We start from the raw sequence: 14,589 nt of genomic DNA, 5'->3' as shown, positions 1-14,589 counted from the left end.
TATGAGCCACCGTGCCTGGCCCTTCTCAGCGTTTCCATCTGACCCTGGTGTTTCTGGCACAGTGTGTGCGAGTTCAGTGGCTTCTACAGACTGCTCCTCTCCTCCTTCCCAGGGGCTGCCCTCTGTTCTTCACTGTCCAGGCTCCCTCTTTCCTTCCCCGTCTCTGGCAGTAACCTCACACCCATCCCAGAAAGGCCATTGCCTTTCTCTGGTGACTTCCTCTTTCTTCCCTCCTCACGGCCCTTGATAAGGTCATCGTGAGTGTCCTTGATGAGGTCATCGGGACTCTCCGCTAGAGCTCCCCTTTCTTACCACATTCTTATAGTCTGGCTGACACCAAGAGGCACCTCTTTTGTCAAGCGTTGCATCACATAGATTTTTCTCCAAAGCCACACTGTGCCCTGAAACAAAGGATGTCTAGGGCTGGAAACTGTGAGCTTCACACTCACTAGAATGACTATTCTTGGAAAAAAAAAAGACATCACTAGATCATCAGGGAAATACAAATTAAAGCTACAGCAAGATATCACATCACACCTGTTAAGAGGGCATTATCAAAAACACAAAAGATAACAAGCATTGCTGAGTTTGGAGAAAAGGGAACCCGGACGTACTGAGTGGGAATGTAAATTAGTACAGCCATTTTAGAAAAGAGTGTGGATGTTTTTCGAAAATTAAAAATAAAACTACCATATGATCCAGCAATCCCACTACTAGATATAACCAGAGGAGATGAAATCAGTACGTCAAAGAAATATCTGTGCTTCTGTGTTCATTGCAGCGTCAGTCCAAATAGTCAAGTTATGGAATCAACCTAAGTGTCTATCAATGAAAATGGATAAAGAAAATGTGGTACATTACTCAGCAGAGCATTACTGAGCCCTAAAAAAGAAGAAAATCTTGTCATTTGTGAAAATATGGGTAACCCTGAAGGATATGATATTAAACGAAATAAACCAGGCACAGGACAAACACTGCATGATCTCATTGATATGAGGAGTATAAAAAAGTCAAGCTTACAGAAAGAGACAGTACAATGGTGGCTACCTGAGGCTGTGGAGTGGCGAGATTAGGGAGACATTGGTCAAAGGACACACCATTTCAGTTAGAAGGAATAAATTAAAGAGCTATATTGCACATCATGGTGACTACAATTATTAACAATGTATTGTATACCTGAAAATTGCTAAGAGAATAGGGTTTAAAAAAAATTTTTTTTTTTTTTGGAGACGGGGTCTTGCTATGTTGCCCAGGCTAGAGTGCATGGCTATTCACAGGCATGATCCCACTACTGATCAGCATGGGAGTCTTTGACTTGCTCCGTTTCCAACCTGGGCCGGTTCAACCCCCCTTAGGTAACTTGGTGGTCCCCCGCTCCTTACTGATGCCGAATTTAGTGTGGACACCCGATTGGCATAGCACACTACAGCCCAGAACTCCTGGGCTCAAGCGATCCTCCCACCTCAGCCTCCCGAGTAGCTGGGACTATAGGCACACTTCACCGTGCCCGGCTTTTTTTTTTTTTGAGATGGACTTTCGCTCTTGTTGCCCCAGCTGGAGTGCAATGGCATGATCTCAGCTCACTGCAACCTCCACCTCATGTGTTCAAGAGATTCTCCTGCCTTAGCCTCCTGAGGAGCTGGGATTATAGGCATGAGCCATCACGCCCAGCTAATTTTGTGTTTTTAGTAGAGATGGGGTTTCTCCATGTTGATAAGGCTAGTCTCAAACTCCCAACCTCAAGTGATCTGTCAGCCTCAGCCTCCCAAAGTGCTGCGATTACAGGCGTGAGCCACTAAGCCCAACCTAAGAGAATAGATTTTAAGTGTCCTTACCACAGGAAATTAATATGTAAGGAAATTCCACAATGAATGCATATGCCAAAATATCATGTTGTACACCATAAATATACACCATCCCCCTTGGTACTGTCGTGACAGTGAGTGAATTTAATTTTTACTTGTCAATTAAAATAAATACATTAATTAAAAAAAAAAAAAGCAACAGAAAACAAGTGCTGGCCGGGATGTGGAGAAGCTGGAATTCTTGTGCACCGCTGGTGATGATGTGACGTGAAGAAGCTTCCGTGGAAACAGTGAGACAGCTCCTGAACATAAGGCCGGGTGCGGTGCCTCACGCCTGCAATCCCAGCACTTTGGGAGGCTGAGGCAGGTGAATCTCCTGAGGTTGGGAGTTTGAGACCAGCCTGGCCAACATATAATGAAACCCCATCACTATTAAAAATGCAAAAATTAGCTGGGTTAGTGGCGTTTGCCTGTCATCCCAGCTACTCGGGAAGCTGAGGTGGGAAAATTGCTCAAACACAGGAAGCAGAGTTTGCAGTGAGCTGAGATCCCTCCACTGCACTCCAGCCTGGGCGACAGAGTGAGACTCCATCTCTCAAAACACACACACACACACACACACACACACACACACACACACAAGGTAAAACGTTTGAACATAGAATTACCATATGACCAGCAATTCCACTTCTGGGTATGTACCCAAAAGAACTAAGGTAAGGGTTCTAACAGATATGTGCATGCCCATGCTCCTCACAGCGTTATTTACAACAGGCCAAAGGTGGAGATAACCCAACTGTCCTCATCAGTGGATGAATGGATAAACAAAATGCGGTCTATCCACACAATGGGATATAACTCAGCCCTGAAAAGGAATGATGTTCTGATACGGGCTATACCATAGTTGCATCGTGAGAACAATCAGTGAAATAAGCCAGGAACAAAAGGACAAACACCGTGTAATCCCACTTACACGAGATACCCAGCGAAGTCAAATTCACAGAGGAAAAAGTAGAATGGGAATCGCCAGGGATGGGCAGGGCGAATGGGGAGCTGGCACTGAATGGGTGCAGAGTTTCTGTTCGGGAAGATGAGAAAGTTCTAGAGATGGATGGTAGTGATGGTTGTATAATATTGTGAATGCACCTAATACTGCTGAATTGAATTGTACATTTAAAAATGGTAAAAACGATACACTGTGTGTTATATATATATTTTACCACAACTAAAAAAATAGATGTTCAAGGTTGCCCAAGAAAAGAACAACAACAAAACACCACCACCCATGTGTGCCCATGCATCTTTGGGTCAGATGCAGCTCCTAGATTCTCTCTTCAATGATAACATTCTGTTTCTGCCAACTCTGTTTCTGAACGAAATCTGACACAGCTGCCACTGGCCTACTCCCTGAAACTACCACAGAATCTGAATGAGCCTCTGGCAGGCCCTCTGAGGAATCTTGCGGCCATGCTTCCGTTACAATCAGCACGGCAACACAGAGGCCTATGCCGTTTGCTGTTGTTGTTGCTGATTTTTGAGATGGGGTCTTGCTGTGTTGCCCAGGCTGAAGTGCAGTGGCATGATCTTGGCTCACTGCAACCTCCACCTCCTGGGTTTAAGTGATTCTCCTGCCTCGGCCTCCCAAGTAGCTGGGATTACAGGCACATACCACCATACCCGGCTAATTTTGTATTTTTTAGTAGAGATAGGGTTTCACCATGTGGGCTAGGCTGGTCTCAAACTCCTGACCTCAGGTGATTCCCCCGCCTCGGCCTCCCAAAGTGCTGGGATTACAGGCGGGAGCCACCACGTCCAGCCTGCCTAACCCTTTGAATACCACCTGAGTAACTGACATGCTTTGGATCTGTGTCCCTGCCCAAATCCCTGCCCAAGTTGAATTGTAATCCCGAGTGTTGGAGGTGGGGCCTGGAGGGAAGTGATTCATGGGGGTGGTTTCTCATGCAGAGTTCAATACCAACCCCCTTTGTACTGTCGTTGTGACAGTGAGTGAGTTCTCAAGAGATCTGGTTGTTTAAAAGTGTGTAGCACCTCCCCTTCTCTCTCTAGCTCCTGCTATGTGAGATGTGCCTGCTCAGCCTTCACCTTCAGACATGATTGTAAGTTTCCTGAGGCCGCCCCCACCCCAAGAAGCCAAGCAGATGCCAGCATCATGCTTCCTGGACCACCTGAACCTGAACCACGGTCCAATTAACCTCTTTACAAATTACCCAGCAACGTGAGAAGGAACTAATACAGTAACGCATTTGTCTTTGACTTTCTTCCTTCTTTTAGTGACAGTGTGTGTGCCGAAATGACTCTTGAAGAAGCCTTCATTCGTGAGGACACCTGGTGCCCACAGGGGCTCCTGGGGCAGTGTTTGTGGCAGGTGAAGACGCTATTACAGAATTTATCCTCCTTGCCAGAAAAGAACTCCCAGGCAAAGCAGAGCTGTCTTATAGCCCAAACTGGGGCCCCTGTTTCAGGCCTCTGGCCACGGGCTTGACAGCTGGGTTCTAACCTTGCTCTTCCTAGTGCCTCCCGTGTTCACTCTCCAAGTTCTGCTGATTTTCTCGGTGTCTGCCTCTCCAATCCCAGCTTTGCTGTCTGCTCCACTCTGGACCCGATTTCTGCCCCTCCTTGCCTGTCCTGATTACTCAGGGCTTCAACTACCTCTTCGCTTCTGACAACTCCGTCTATTGCTGACAGGTTGGTTCATCTCAAACACCTGTCACCTCACGGCTCCTGCTTCTGCACCTGTGTGCACGGCACCCTCCTCCCAAAGCTCTCTTCCCAGTACCACCTGCAGCTCCTCCAGCTGCCCAGCTGTTCAACACGAGCCGTGATGAGCTCACACTGGCCTTTCCTTCTCCACCATCAGCTTAGAACCAGCCACAGCTCACAACTCCAAGAAGTCTCTGGGCCATACGGAGGAGAGCGTCACCTTCACGTCTCCCAGGACTCTGCCAGTGCGGAGCTGGTGCTCAGGCACGCCCTTCACCGCCGTCGTCATCCTCTAAGCAGCTGTTCCTCCTGTCTGCACTGCTGAAACACCCCTTTCTTATGCTTCCAGGACCCGTTCTGTCTTATAACTGTTTTCTGGGTGCCAAGCTTGCTCCCTCCTCTAGCCTAGAGACCAAGGATGCCCCAGTAACATAGGACTGGTGAGACCACCTTACATCACACTGTGCTCTTCCTTGCTTCATACACCCTCATGTCACTTCCTGTGCATATTTTCTGCCTCCTTGGAGAGGCTGTACCCCCAGAGCTCCGGGGTGAAGAATAACTGTCCTTATAGAGTTACTGGTGCTATCCCACTGCACACTAGCATGAGGGGAGGGCTCAGGGAGGCTTTGCCCATAGAAGGCTTCAGGAGTCGCCCGTTGCCGTGGATGCTGTGTTTGTTGAATCCCAGATGCCCAAGTGAGACCCCTGATTTGTGCTCCCCAAGGCCACTGACACACTGAGCTTCCTGGCATCAGCTTGCTGATACCAGAGTTGGGGTTCCTTTCAACTCTACTACAGTTGAGCCACGCTAACGAACGTGGCTCGGTAGCACCATGTTCACAGACTCGTCAGAGGCACACGCTTTGCCTCGCCTCCTGCTCCCCTCTGAGTGGCATCTGGAGAAGAGGTGACTTCATCTTGATTCAGTCCTCCCAGTGTGGAGAGACCTGCACCCGTCAGCGAAATGGATACAATGGGAGGTGTCTGGAGCCTTTCTTCGCTTTCCCCAAAGGAATATCTGACAAACCCAGGCCTTGTTCAGAGCTCCCCCTCAACAATAATCCTGTCAAAATATCTGATGCTGTGGAACCTCGAAGGCACTGTATCACATAGCAGAGTGACTGACCTCATGGCTAAATTCTCTTTCCTGCTTATTGGCATGACGATGGAGCTAAATAGAGCCGAGATGAATTATGAGTCTATTTTTGGAGACTCCTTACAGAATTCATGCACACTGTGTATTCTGCATCCTTTAAACCCTTGGGCATGCTTAGAACTCTGAAGCAAACACTCATTTGTAAATGTTACAGCCGCCAAGGTTGGCTGGATGCTCTGCTGGGTGACGTGTTAACTCTCTCAAGGCTGCTTCAGAAGCAGGAGGAATGTTTTGAGCTGAGCTTCGGGCGGAGGGTGGGGCTGACGCACGTACACTTACCTTGACCCTGTCCATACAGGCTTCCATCTTTAGCTGCTCCACAGCTTTCCTGGCTTGGGAGATGCTAGTGGTGCTGTTATTGGACATGCCCTCTTTCATTCGACTGCCCCTGGAAGTAAGGAAATTTAATGGGTTAGAAGAGCTGCTTTTCCAAGGGTCACTGTGTCCAAACCAGGGAGCATCTGGGAGCATGGGCAGTATTCGGCAGAAAACCCTCCTGGGATTAAAACGAATGCCTCACTAGAGTAAGAGAACATGATGCTTTTGTTTGGAAAAACTTTCTCAGTCCTGGGAAGAGTGAGGAGAGAACAGATGGTTCCAGAGTGAGCTCTCCGTCACCCCCACCGCTGCCGCCACCATCGCCACCATGACCATCGGTCATGCTTGGACATTTGCATGGTGCTTTGTGAGTCATCAATCACTTTCACACATTTGCTCATTCATTCCTCTAGCAGCCCATAGAGTTGGTGAGACAATATTAACTTCTGTTTTGCAAATGAAGGAAGTGCAAAAATCAGAGAAATTAAGCCAAGAGTCAAAGGTCCCACAGCCACATGTGTGAATCCAGAACCCAAACTCAAAGCTTTGAAGCCAGCTGAGTGTCTCCAGTGGCCTCTCCTAGCAATCGATGGCTCAAAGCCCGTTTCTAATGAAGAAAATTGCTTTATTATTCATTTTAATTTGCTGTACTTCCAAAAAGTTTACAGACTTTGTGTTGGGAGTTTTTCAACAATAAACACACACACACACACACACACACACACACACACACACGCTCTCTGTCACCTCTATCCTCCCTCTAGATTTGTTTTCTAGAGGGAGGTAGAAGAAATTCTCCCTAACCCAACACACATTGATGCCCCATGACTAAGAGCACATAATGCTACCTCTGTCACAGAAACCACGTGCTACCACGTCACTGTTACCCCCTCTAATGAGAATCTGCCTCACAGGAAGCCTAACCACTGGAGCCTGGGAGCCGGGGACAGGCCACTGTGAGCAGAAACACAAGTGGCACTAGCTCCCAATGGTGCAGATGTGGGAGGCGGCGGCCCTGGCTAGCATCTTTCACTTGTTTGCTTCTGTTTATATTTTATTTCGGTTTTAGGTTTGTTCCCGCACCTCACAATTGTTGAACTTTATTGTATTAATTTGAGTATGTAAAGCATCAACCATACTTTCAAAGTTAAAATGATACAAATTGATATTCTCACAGGTGGGGCATGTGGCGGAGGGCACAGCTCATGTTACCGGCGGAAGCAGCAGAGCTGACCCTCGGCCCCATCAGGCCCCTGCAGCTGCCCCGCCTCGCTCCTTCTGGGGTAGTGTGTACATGGCCCTGATCCCCCAGCCCTTCCTCATTCTTCCTCTGCTCACCAGGAAGGGCCATTTTCTGCCCGTCCTGCCCTCCCTGCAGAGGAGAGTTCTGGCTGGAGGCTGCCCGTGGGAAGGTCCCGCCAGCACACTGTGCTTTCTTTGTTGTGTCTATGAGACAACATAAGCAGGTGGGGGCCCCTCTGGGGGTTCCATCCCTCCATGTCTCCCTCTCAGGCCCTGTGTGTGTGCCCACCCTCCAGCCCATGCCTGCCACACGCAGCCTAGGCCCTTGGACCTGGCCTCCAGCTGGGACTGAGCTCTGGGACCCCAGCCTCTCCCTCGGCCCCTCCTCTGCAGCTTCCTCCTCTCCTGGCTCCATACTCAGCCTCCACAGCATGACCCAACGCTGCCACCACTGTCTCCCAAGAGCCGTCTGCCTGTCTGGCCCTTTTCTCTGGCACTAAACCCTGCCTCAATATGGACCCAACTCCCCCCATCTCCACACTCACTGAGGGGCTGCTCAGTGCTGCTGGAGAGACCCCCCAAACTGTCCATCAGACATCCACACTCCGGCCTTCACGGGGCCCTCAGAGCTACCCAGAAATAGGACCCCTTGCCCAGATCATCTCCCCTCCCTTCATCTTCCTCTTCCAGTCTTCATCTCTTCCTCATGGCCTCTGACCTTTCCTCCTCGACAGAGGACCTCAGCCCCTCTGTCTACAAAGAAAGACCATTAGGACAGAACCCTTCTTAATGGCCACAGCAGCTCACGCCACGCCCGTAATCCCAGCACTTTGGGAGGCCAAGAAAGGTGGATCAGGAGGTCAGGAGATTGAGACCATCCTGGCTAACATGATGAAACCCTATTTCTACTAAAAATACAAAAAACTAGCCAGGCATGGTGGTACGTGCCTGTAGTCCCAGGTAGTCGGGAGGTGGAGGCAGGAAAATTGCTTGAACCTGGGAGGCAGAGGTTGCAGTGAGCCGAGACCGTGCCACTGCACTCCAGCCTGGCAACAGAGCAAGACTCTAAGAACAAAATACAAACCGAAAAAAGAACCATTTTAAACAAAGCATCTCTTCCTTGACTAATTGCAAATCAGAAGATCTTTAAATCTATCCACGACCTGTGAGCCCTGGCTCCAAGAAATCCTGCCCTTTCAGGCCAAAACCAGTGTGTAACCGCCGTGTGTTGATTTTACAATCCTCTCCTGTAACTTCTGCTGTCCTGAAGATTTCCTCTGACTTAAAAAACCCTTACCTGCAAGCCACCAGTCAGGATTTGAGCATGAGCCACCTGGTCCTCCTTGCTTGGTGCCTTGCAATTAAAAACACTCCTTTTGCCAGGCGCAGTGGCTCACACCTGTAATCCCAGCACTTTGGGAGGCTGAGGTGGGTGGCTAATGAGATCAGAGGTTCAATACCAGCCAACACGGTGAAACCCCATATCCACTAAAAACCCTCCTTACTCTCACTGCAAGAACTTGGCGTGGATATCTGGTCTTACCACGCTGGGCAAGCAGACCTCAGTTTGCTCCGTAACATTCTTTTTTTTTTGAGAGGGAGTCTAGCTCTGTCGCCCAGCCTGGGGAGCAGTGGTGTGATCTGTGCTCACTGCAACCTCCACTTCCCGAGTTCAAGTGATTCTCCTTTTCAGCCTGCTGAGTAGCTGGGATCACAGCCATGCACTACCACCCACTGCTAATTTTTTGGATATTTAGTAGATACTTGGTTTCGCCATGTTAGGCAGGATGGTCTCGAACTTCTGACCTCAGGTGATCTGCCTACCTTGGCCTCCCTAAGTGCTGGGATGACAGGTGTGAGCCCCTGCGCCCTGCTGTGCTGTGTAACATTCTGATGGGCTGCGTCTGGCGGCACATAACTCAGTAAATGCAAAGCGGGGCTGGGAGACCAAAACAAAGCACTTGCATCTCATCAGACTTAACTTGGGGCACAGTGTTTAGAATTTCTGGAAGATGGACGGCATTGTGGCTTTGAGGCCATCCTCCCTAACTATGACTTCTGTCCATGTCAGCAGAGTACGGAGGCCGGCCTTCCCGGAAAATGCCTGAAAGACGGCTATTGCCAGTGATGACAGACCCCTGAACCTGAGGGGACCCAGCAGCTTAAACTGAGGGTGGAGAGGGAGCAGGTGGCCGACCTCCTCTCATCCCTGCTGAACCAGGACGCTCACTGCAATAGCAGCTCTTTTCTTACAGCATGGTTCCCTAGCCAGGGCCCAGCAGCTCTCGGCGACGGCTCCCCTGCTCCCCCAAGAGGGGCACATCCACTCACACAGGGGATAATGGGAGGTGGCAAAAGGTTTCTAAGGGCGCTGTGTCTTCCATGGAGGGTGGGAGAAGGCGACAGGACAGCAATGGTTGCCAGAAGAAAATGATGCTTTGAGGACCTGCCCACATCAAGGATCCTGAGAGCTGAGTGTCACCCAGGCCCCCGCACATGCTCCTGGTGAAGATACTGCTCTCCCTCTGCCCCTGAACGGGGTAAGTCACCCCCTCTTACCTGCTGAGAGGCAGCCCTGTGACAGGCCTGGGCAGGGGACAGAGGCTGGTGGCAGCAGCAGCAGTCGTCAAACGAGAGGCAGATTCAGAGCTGCTGCTCTGAGGTCACCTGAAAGCACAACCAGAGATGTGTCTAGAGGTGTGGGGACCCCCTGGCATTGCTCCAGCATCCCCACCCACCCCATCCCATGGTTGGTGTCTCCTCAAGCTCAGCAGCCTTCCCCACTAGCCTGGGGGGACTCCATATCTGACCTTGGGGAGATGGGGAGCTCAAGGCAGACTGAGAACCCTCAGATCTAGCAGTGCAGACTGGGAACACAGCTTCAAGGCTGCAGGCCACCCCAGGCCTCACCAGACTGCTCCCCTGGCCCCCGCAAACCTGCATGCCCAGTTGCTCTGCCCCCAACACAAGCAGCCCCAGCTACTGCCAAACTCTCCTTACTCTCCTTACTTGTGCCAAATGGAAACAGGTTATGTGTGTTTTCCTCTTCTAAAAATATACACCTATTATAGAAAAACGTGCAGATAAAGAAAATCATAACAAAGAAAATAAAGACCAATAATAATGCCTTTTCCCGGAGATAACTATGGTTAGCCTGTTGATGCATAATATACTTACGGACATTACGCATTTGATTTCAGCCAAAGGACATTTACCACAGAAGAGGGCAGACGACTTGAGAGCTCTCTCTCTTTATTTCATATTTATTTTTTGAGATAAGGTCTCACTTTGTTGCCCAGGCTGGAGTGCAGTCTCACAATCATGGCTCACTGTAGCCTTGAACTTCTGGGCTCAAATGACCCTCCCACCCAAGCCTCCTAACTGGGACTACAGGCATGCACTACCGTGCCTAATTTTTACTTTTTTTTTTTTTTGAGACAGAGTCTCACTGTTGTCAGCCTGGAGTGCAGTGGTGTGATCTTAGCTCACTGCCACCTCCGCCTCCCCATTTCAAGTGATTCTCCTGTGTCAGCCTCCTGAGTAGCTGGGACTACAGGTACCTGCCACCACACCCAGCTAATTTTTATATTTTTAGTAGAGACAGGATTTCACCATATTGGCCAAGATGGTCTCGATATCCTGACCTCATGATCTGCCCACCTCAGCCTCCCAAAGTGCTGGGATTACAGGCATGAGCCACCACACCCAGCCTTCCCAGGTGATTTCAATGTGCAGCCGTGTTTGAGACACACTGCTCAGGTCTACATCTAGCTGGCGGGTCCCACACTCTGGTGTGTGTCAGTCACCTGGGATCTCAAGCTCTCACACAACAGGACTGGTGGGGGCCCCTGGGAGGCTGGACGCTGCTACTCACAGCCTGGTGGGAGACACCAGCATCAGGATCCCCAGGAACTCGTTAGCAATGCAGAATCTCAGGTCCTACCCAAACCTACTGAGTCAAATCTGCAGGGTTTGTTGTTTTGAGACGGTCTCGCTCTGTCGCCCAGGCTGGAGTGCAGACGTGATCTCGGCTCACTGCAACCGGCGTCTCCTGGGTTCAAGTGATTCTCCAGTCTCAGCTTCCTGAGTAGCTGGTATTACAGGCATGCACCACCACGCCCGGCTAATTTTGTATTTTTAGTAGAGATGGGGTTTTATCACGTTGACCACGCTGATAACAAACTCCTGACCTCAAGTGATTAACGCCTGCCTCGGCCTCCCAAAGGGCTGGGATTACAGGTGTAAGCCATTCATTTCGCCCAGCCAGACCTCTGTTTCAACCCAGGTGATTCAGGTATACGTTAGAGTTTGAGACGCTCTGAGCTGGACCAGCGGGGCCCAGTACTGTCTTGTGCAGGGTCCAAGATGAAGAGCCTGGCTGAAGACACACGAGTCCGTCCTAACAGCGGTGGACAGCAGAGCTGCTGTTCTCCTGACCCTGAATGTCATTCACAGCCCCATCAGCTTGTTGGAGTCCTCTTTTAGATAACTCTAGAAGCTCTTTGAGAGGCCACACCTCAGAAAAGACACTATCAATTTCTCCTTGTCCGCTTGGCGTTTGCACAGCATCTTCCATCCAACGCTTGAAACGTATTTTACATGTCACCCCACCAGCCTACCCCAGGAAGTGGTTTCAGACACCTCCCCTGGTATCATTAGTATTTCTCAAAAGAACACAGGTTGTCGGAGCTGATGGGAATTTAGCTCTTGGATTCCTTTATCTGGTTGCTGAAGAAAGCTTTTTTTTTTTAGACAGAGTTTCAGTCTGTCGCCCAGGCTGGAGTGCAGCAGTGGCACGATATTGGCACACTGAAACCTCCATCTCCCAGGTTCAAGAGATTGTCCTGCCTCAGCCACTCAAGTAGCTGCGATTATAGGCATGTGCCACCATGCCCAGCTAATTGTTGTACTTTTAGTATATACGGGGTTTCAACATGTTGGCCAGTCTGGTCTCAAATCCCTGATCTCAAGTGATTTGCCTGCCTTGGCCTTCCAAAGTGTTGAATAATCCCAGGCGTAGCTTTTTTTTTTTTTTCAAGAGAGAGGGTCTTCCTCTGTCACCCAGGCTGGAGTGCAGTGGTACAATCAAGCTCACTGCAGCCTTGGTCTCTCAGGCTCAAGCGATCCTGCAACCTGAGCATCTGGGGTAGTCAGCAATACACCCAGCCAGTTTTTAAATTTTTTTGTACAGACAGGAACTCACTGTATTGCCCAGGCTGGTTTTGAACTCCTGGCCCAAAGAATCCTCCCACCTTGGCATCCCAAGCATGGATGGGATCACAGGCATGAGCCACCACTCTGGGCTGAAAGCTGCTTGTTAATAGCAGTAAATTTCACCAGGATGTTTTCAAAAGCTTTTCTTCCCTCTCAAAAGAAAATATATTCATCTTTGAACAAATTGTTGTGTTTCATTGTGAGGTAGTGAGAAGACTCACTGGCTGGCCATGGGCTGACGGGGAGCCCCTCAAGGACAAAGGCCTTATTTTCTTAGCTTCTGTGCCCCCACTGCCAAGATAGGGCGGGCATGCAGGAGCTAGCCCGTATAAAGGTGACTCTCGTATGCATGAAAGAATAAACTCAGGCCTCAGCAGTGACTTCAATTCCCCATGGCTGCTGTTGTTTCAATTCTTTTTTGTTTTTTTTTTTTTTTTGAGAGTGAGTCTTGGTCTGTCACCTAGGCTGGAGTACAATGGCACCATCTCGGCTCACTGCAACCTCTGCCTCCCAGGGTCAAGCAATTCTCCTGCCTCAGCCTCTCAAGTAGCTGGGACTACCGGCACCTGACATCATGCCCGGCTAACTTTGGCGTTTTTTCGTAGAGATGGGGTTTCACTTCGTTGACCAGGCTGGTCTTGAACCCCTGACCTCAAGTGATCCGCCCGCCTTGGCCTCCCAAAGTGGTCGGATTACAGGCTTGAGCCACCATGCCTGACCGTTTCAATTCTTAAATGAAGCTAAATTGGCTCCCTGGGTTACCCCTGAAGGATAATGACCCAGAGTCACACAAATGTACTGATGGCCCCACAACTTGTCTTATTTTGAGAAATAGTGACGATACAGGGAAGGTGTCTAAAACCCCTTCTTAGGGACGGGTTGGTGGGTTTCATCCATTCCAAACAATGGATGAGAGATGGGGCCATTAGAATTAATTAAATCATGTAAAAGAGAAGCCTCTAAGTGGTGCTAGGCTTTGAGGCACAGGCAGGGTCTCAGCTTTCACCGAGCTTACTGTCTGATGAGGGGTGCCATGGACTGCTAGAATCACCATGCTGATTAATGAATGCATTCTTACGAGGGAGGCGCCTGCCTCTCAGTGGATAACCAAAGAAATTGACCTGGACTGTAGCATCTACATTGCTTTCTAGGATAGGTTCTGAAACCATAAAAAGGAATGAGACTTGCTCGCCCTCAAAGAGCTCAGGCGCTGAGAGGGAGACATATAAAGAAGCAATGATTGTATGTATTGTCATTGGTGTATGTGGGCTGGCTGTCCACAGAATCCATGCCCCTTTCCCCTCACAGGGATGTCATTGTGGCAGGGCACGTGGCTCTGGGTTAGATTTTCCCCAGGGTTGCTTGCAGCTGCATGTGGCTTTGTGACTCCTGTCTTACTAACGGAGACGGCAATGATGAATGAGTGGAAATACGGGTGCCGCTTCCAGGCCTGGGCTTTCAAATCCCATCTGGGGACCTCAGAGCTCCTTCCCAGCACACGTGGAAGTGTCTGCAGCTTAACTTTAACAAGGGCAGACCAGGACAGTGGCCTGAGTGGTGCCTCCAGGTGTGGTCCCTGGACCGGAAGCATCCATATCACCTGGGAGTGTGTCAGAAACGCAAATGCTTGGGCCCACTCAGACCTATTGAATAGAAGCTCTGGGGCCGGACGTGGTGGCTCACGCCTATAATCTCAGCACTTTGGGAGGCCAAGGCGGGTGGATAACCTGAAGTCTGCGAAGTTCGGGACCAGCCTGGCCAACAATGGTGAAACCTTGTTTCTACTAAAAATACAAAAATTAGCCTGGCATGCTTATAGGTGCCTGTAATCCCAGCTACTTACGAGGCTGAGGTAGGAGAATTGCTTGAACCCAGGAAGTGAAGGTTGCAGTGAGCCGAGATCGCGCCATTACACTCCAGCCTGGGCGACAGAGCGAGACACTGACTGAAAAAAAAAAATCAGCAGCTCTGGAAGTAGGAAGCATTTAACAAGTCCTCCAGGTGGTTCTGATGCTCAAGAGAACCTGAGAAGCATGGTCCTGAGGGATGGGAGAGCAACAACATGGAAGGAGCCCGTGTCCCCAAATACCCCCTGGAGCTGAGTGGCCCCGTTAGCCCGGCTTCTTACTT

At 49.8% G+C, this 14,589-nt stretch overlaps 1 protein-coding gene across 2 annotated transcripts in view; it reads right to left on the bottom strand.

The window, feature by feature from the left end:
- The window catches only part of GNG4 (G protein subunit gamma 4), an 82,553-nt gene that overhangs the window by 27,141 nt on the left and 40,823 nt on the right, over nucleotides 1–14,589 (bottom strand). Inside the window, exons 2-3 of one of the 2 annotated variants that reach the window (XM_002760889.6) lie at nucleotides 9,805–9,912; nucleotides 5,965–6,073 (exon numbers count right to left, since the gene is read on the bottom strand). In XM_002760889.6, coding sequence (XP_002760935.1) covers nucleotides 5,965–6,063 — 99 coding nt within the window. In that variant the 5' untranslated portion in view covers nucleotides 6,064–6,073; nucleotides 9,805–9,912. The remainder of the gene's footprint in view (nucleotides 1–5,964; nucleotides 6,074–9,804; nucleotides 9,913–14,589) is intronic. The other variant, XM_035280655.3, reaches the window with a different exon arrangement.

The sequence above is a fragment of the Callithrix jacchus genome, chromosome 19, assembly GCF_049354715.1.
Source record: "Callithrix jacchus isolate 240 chromosome 19, calJac240_pri, whole genome shotgun sequence".
Classification (NCBI taxonomy): Eukaryota; Metazoa; Chordata; class Mammalia; order Primates; family Cebidae; genus Callithrix; species Callithrix jacchus.
The sequence above is the reverse complement of the archived record's forward strand: the minus strand, read 5'-3'. Positions and strand labels throughout refer to the sequence as shown.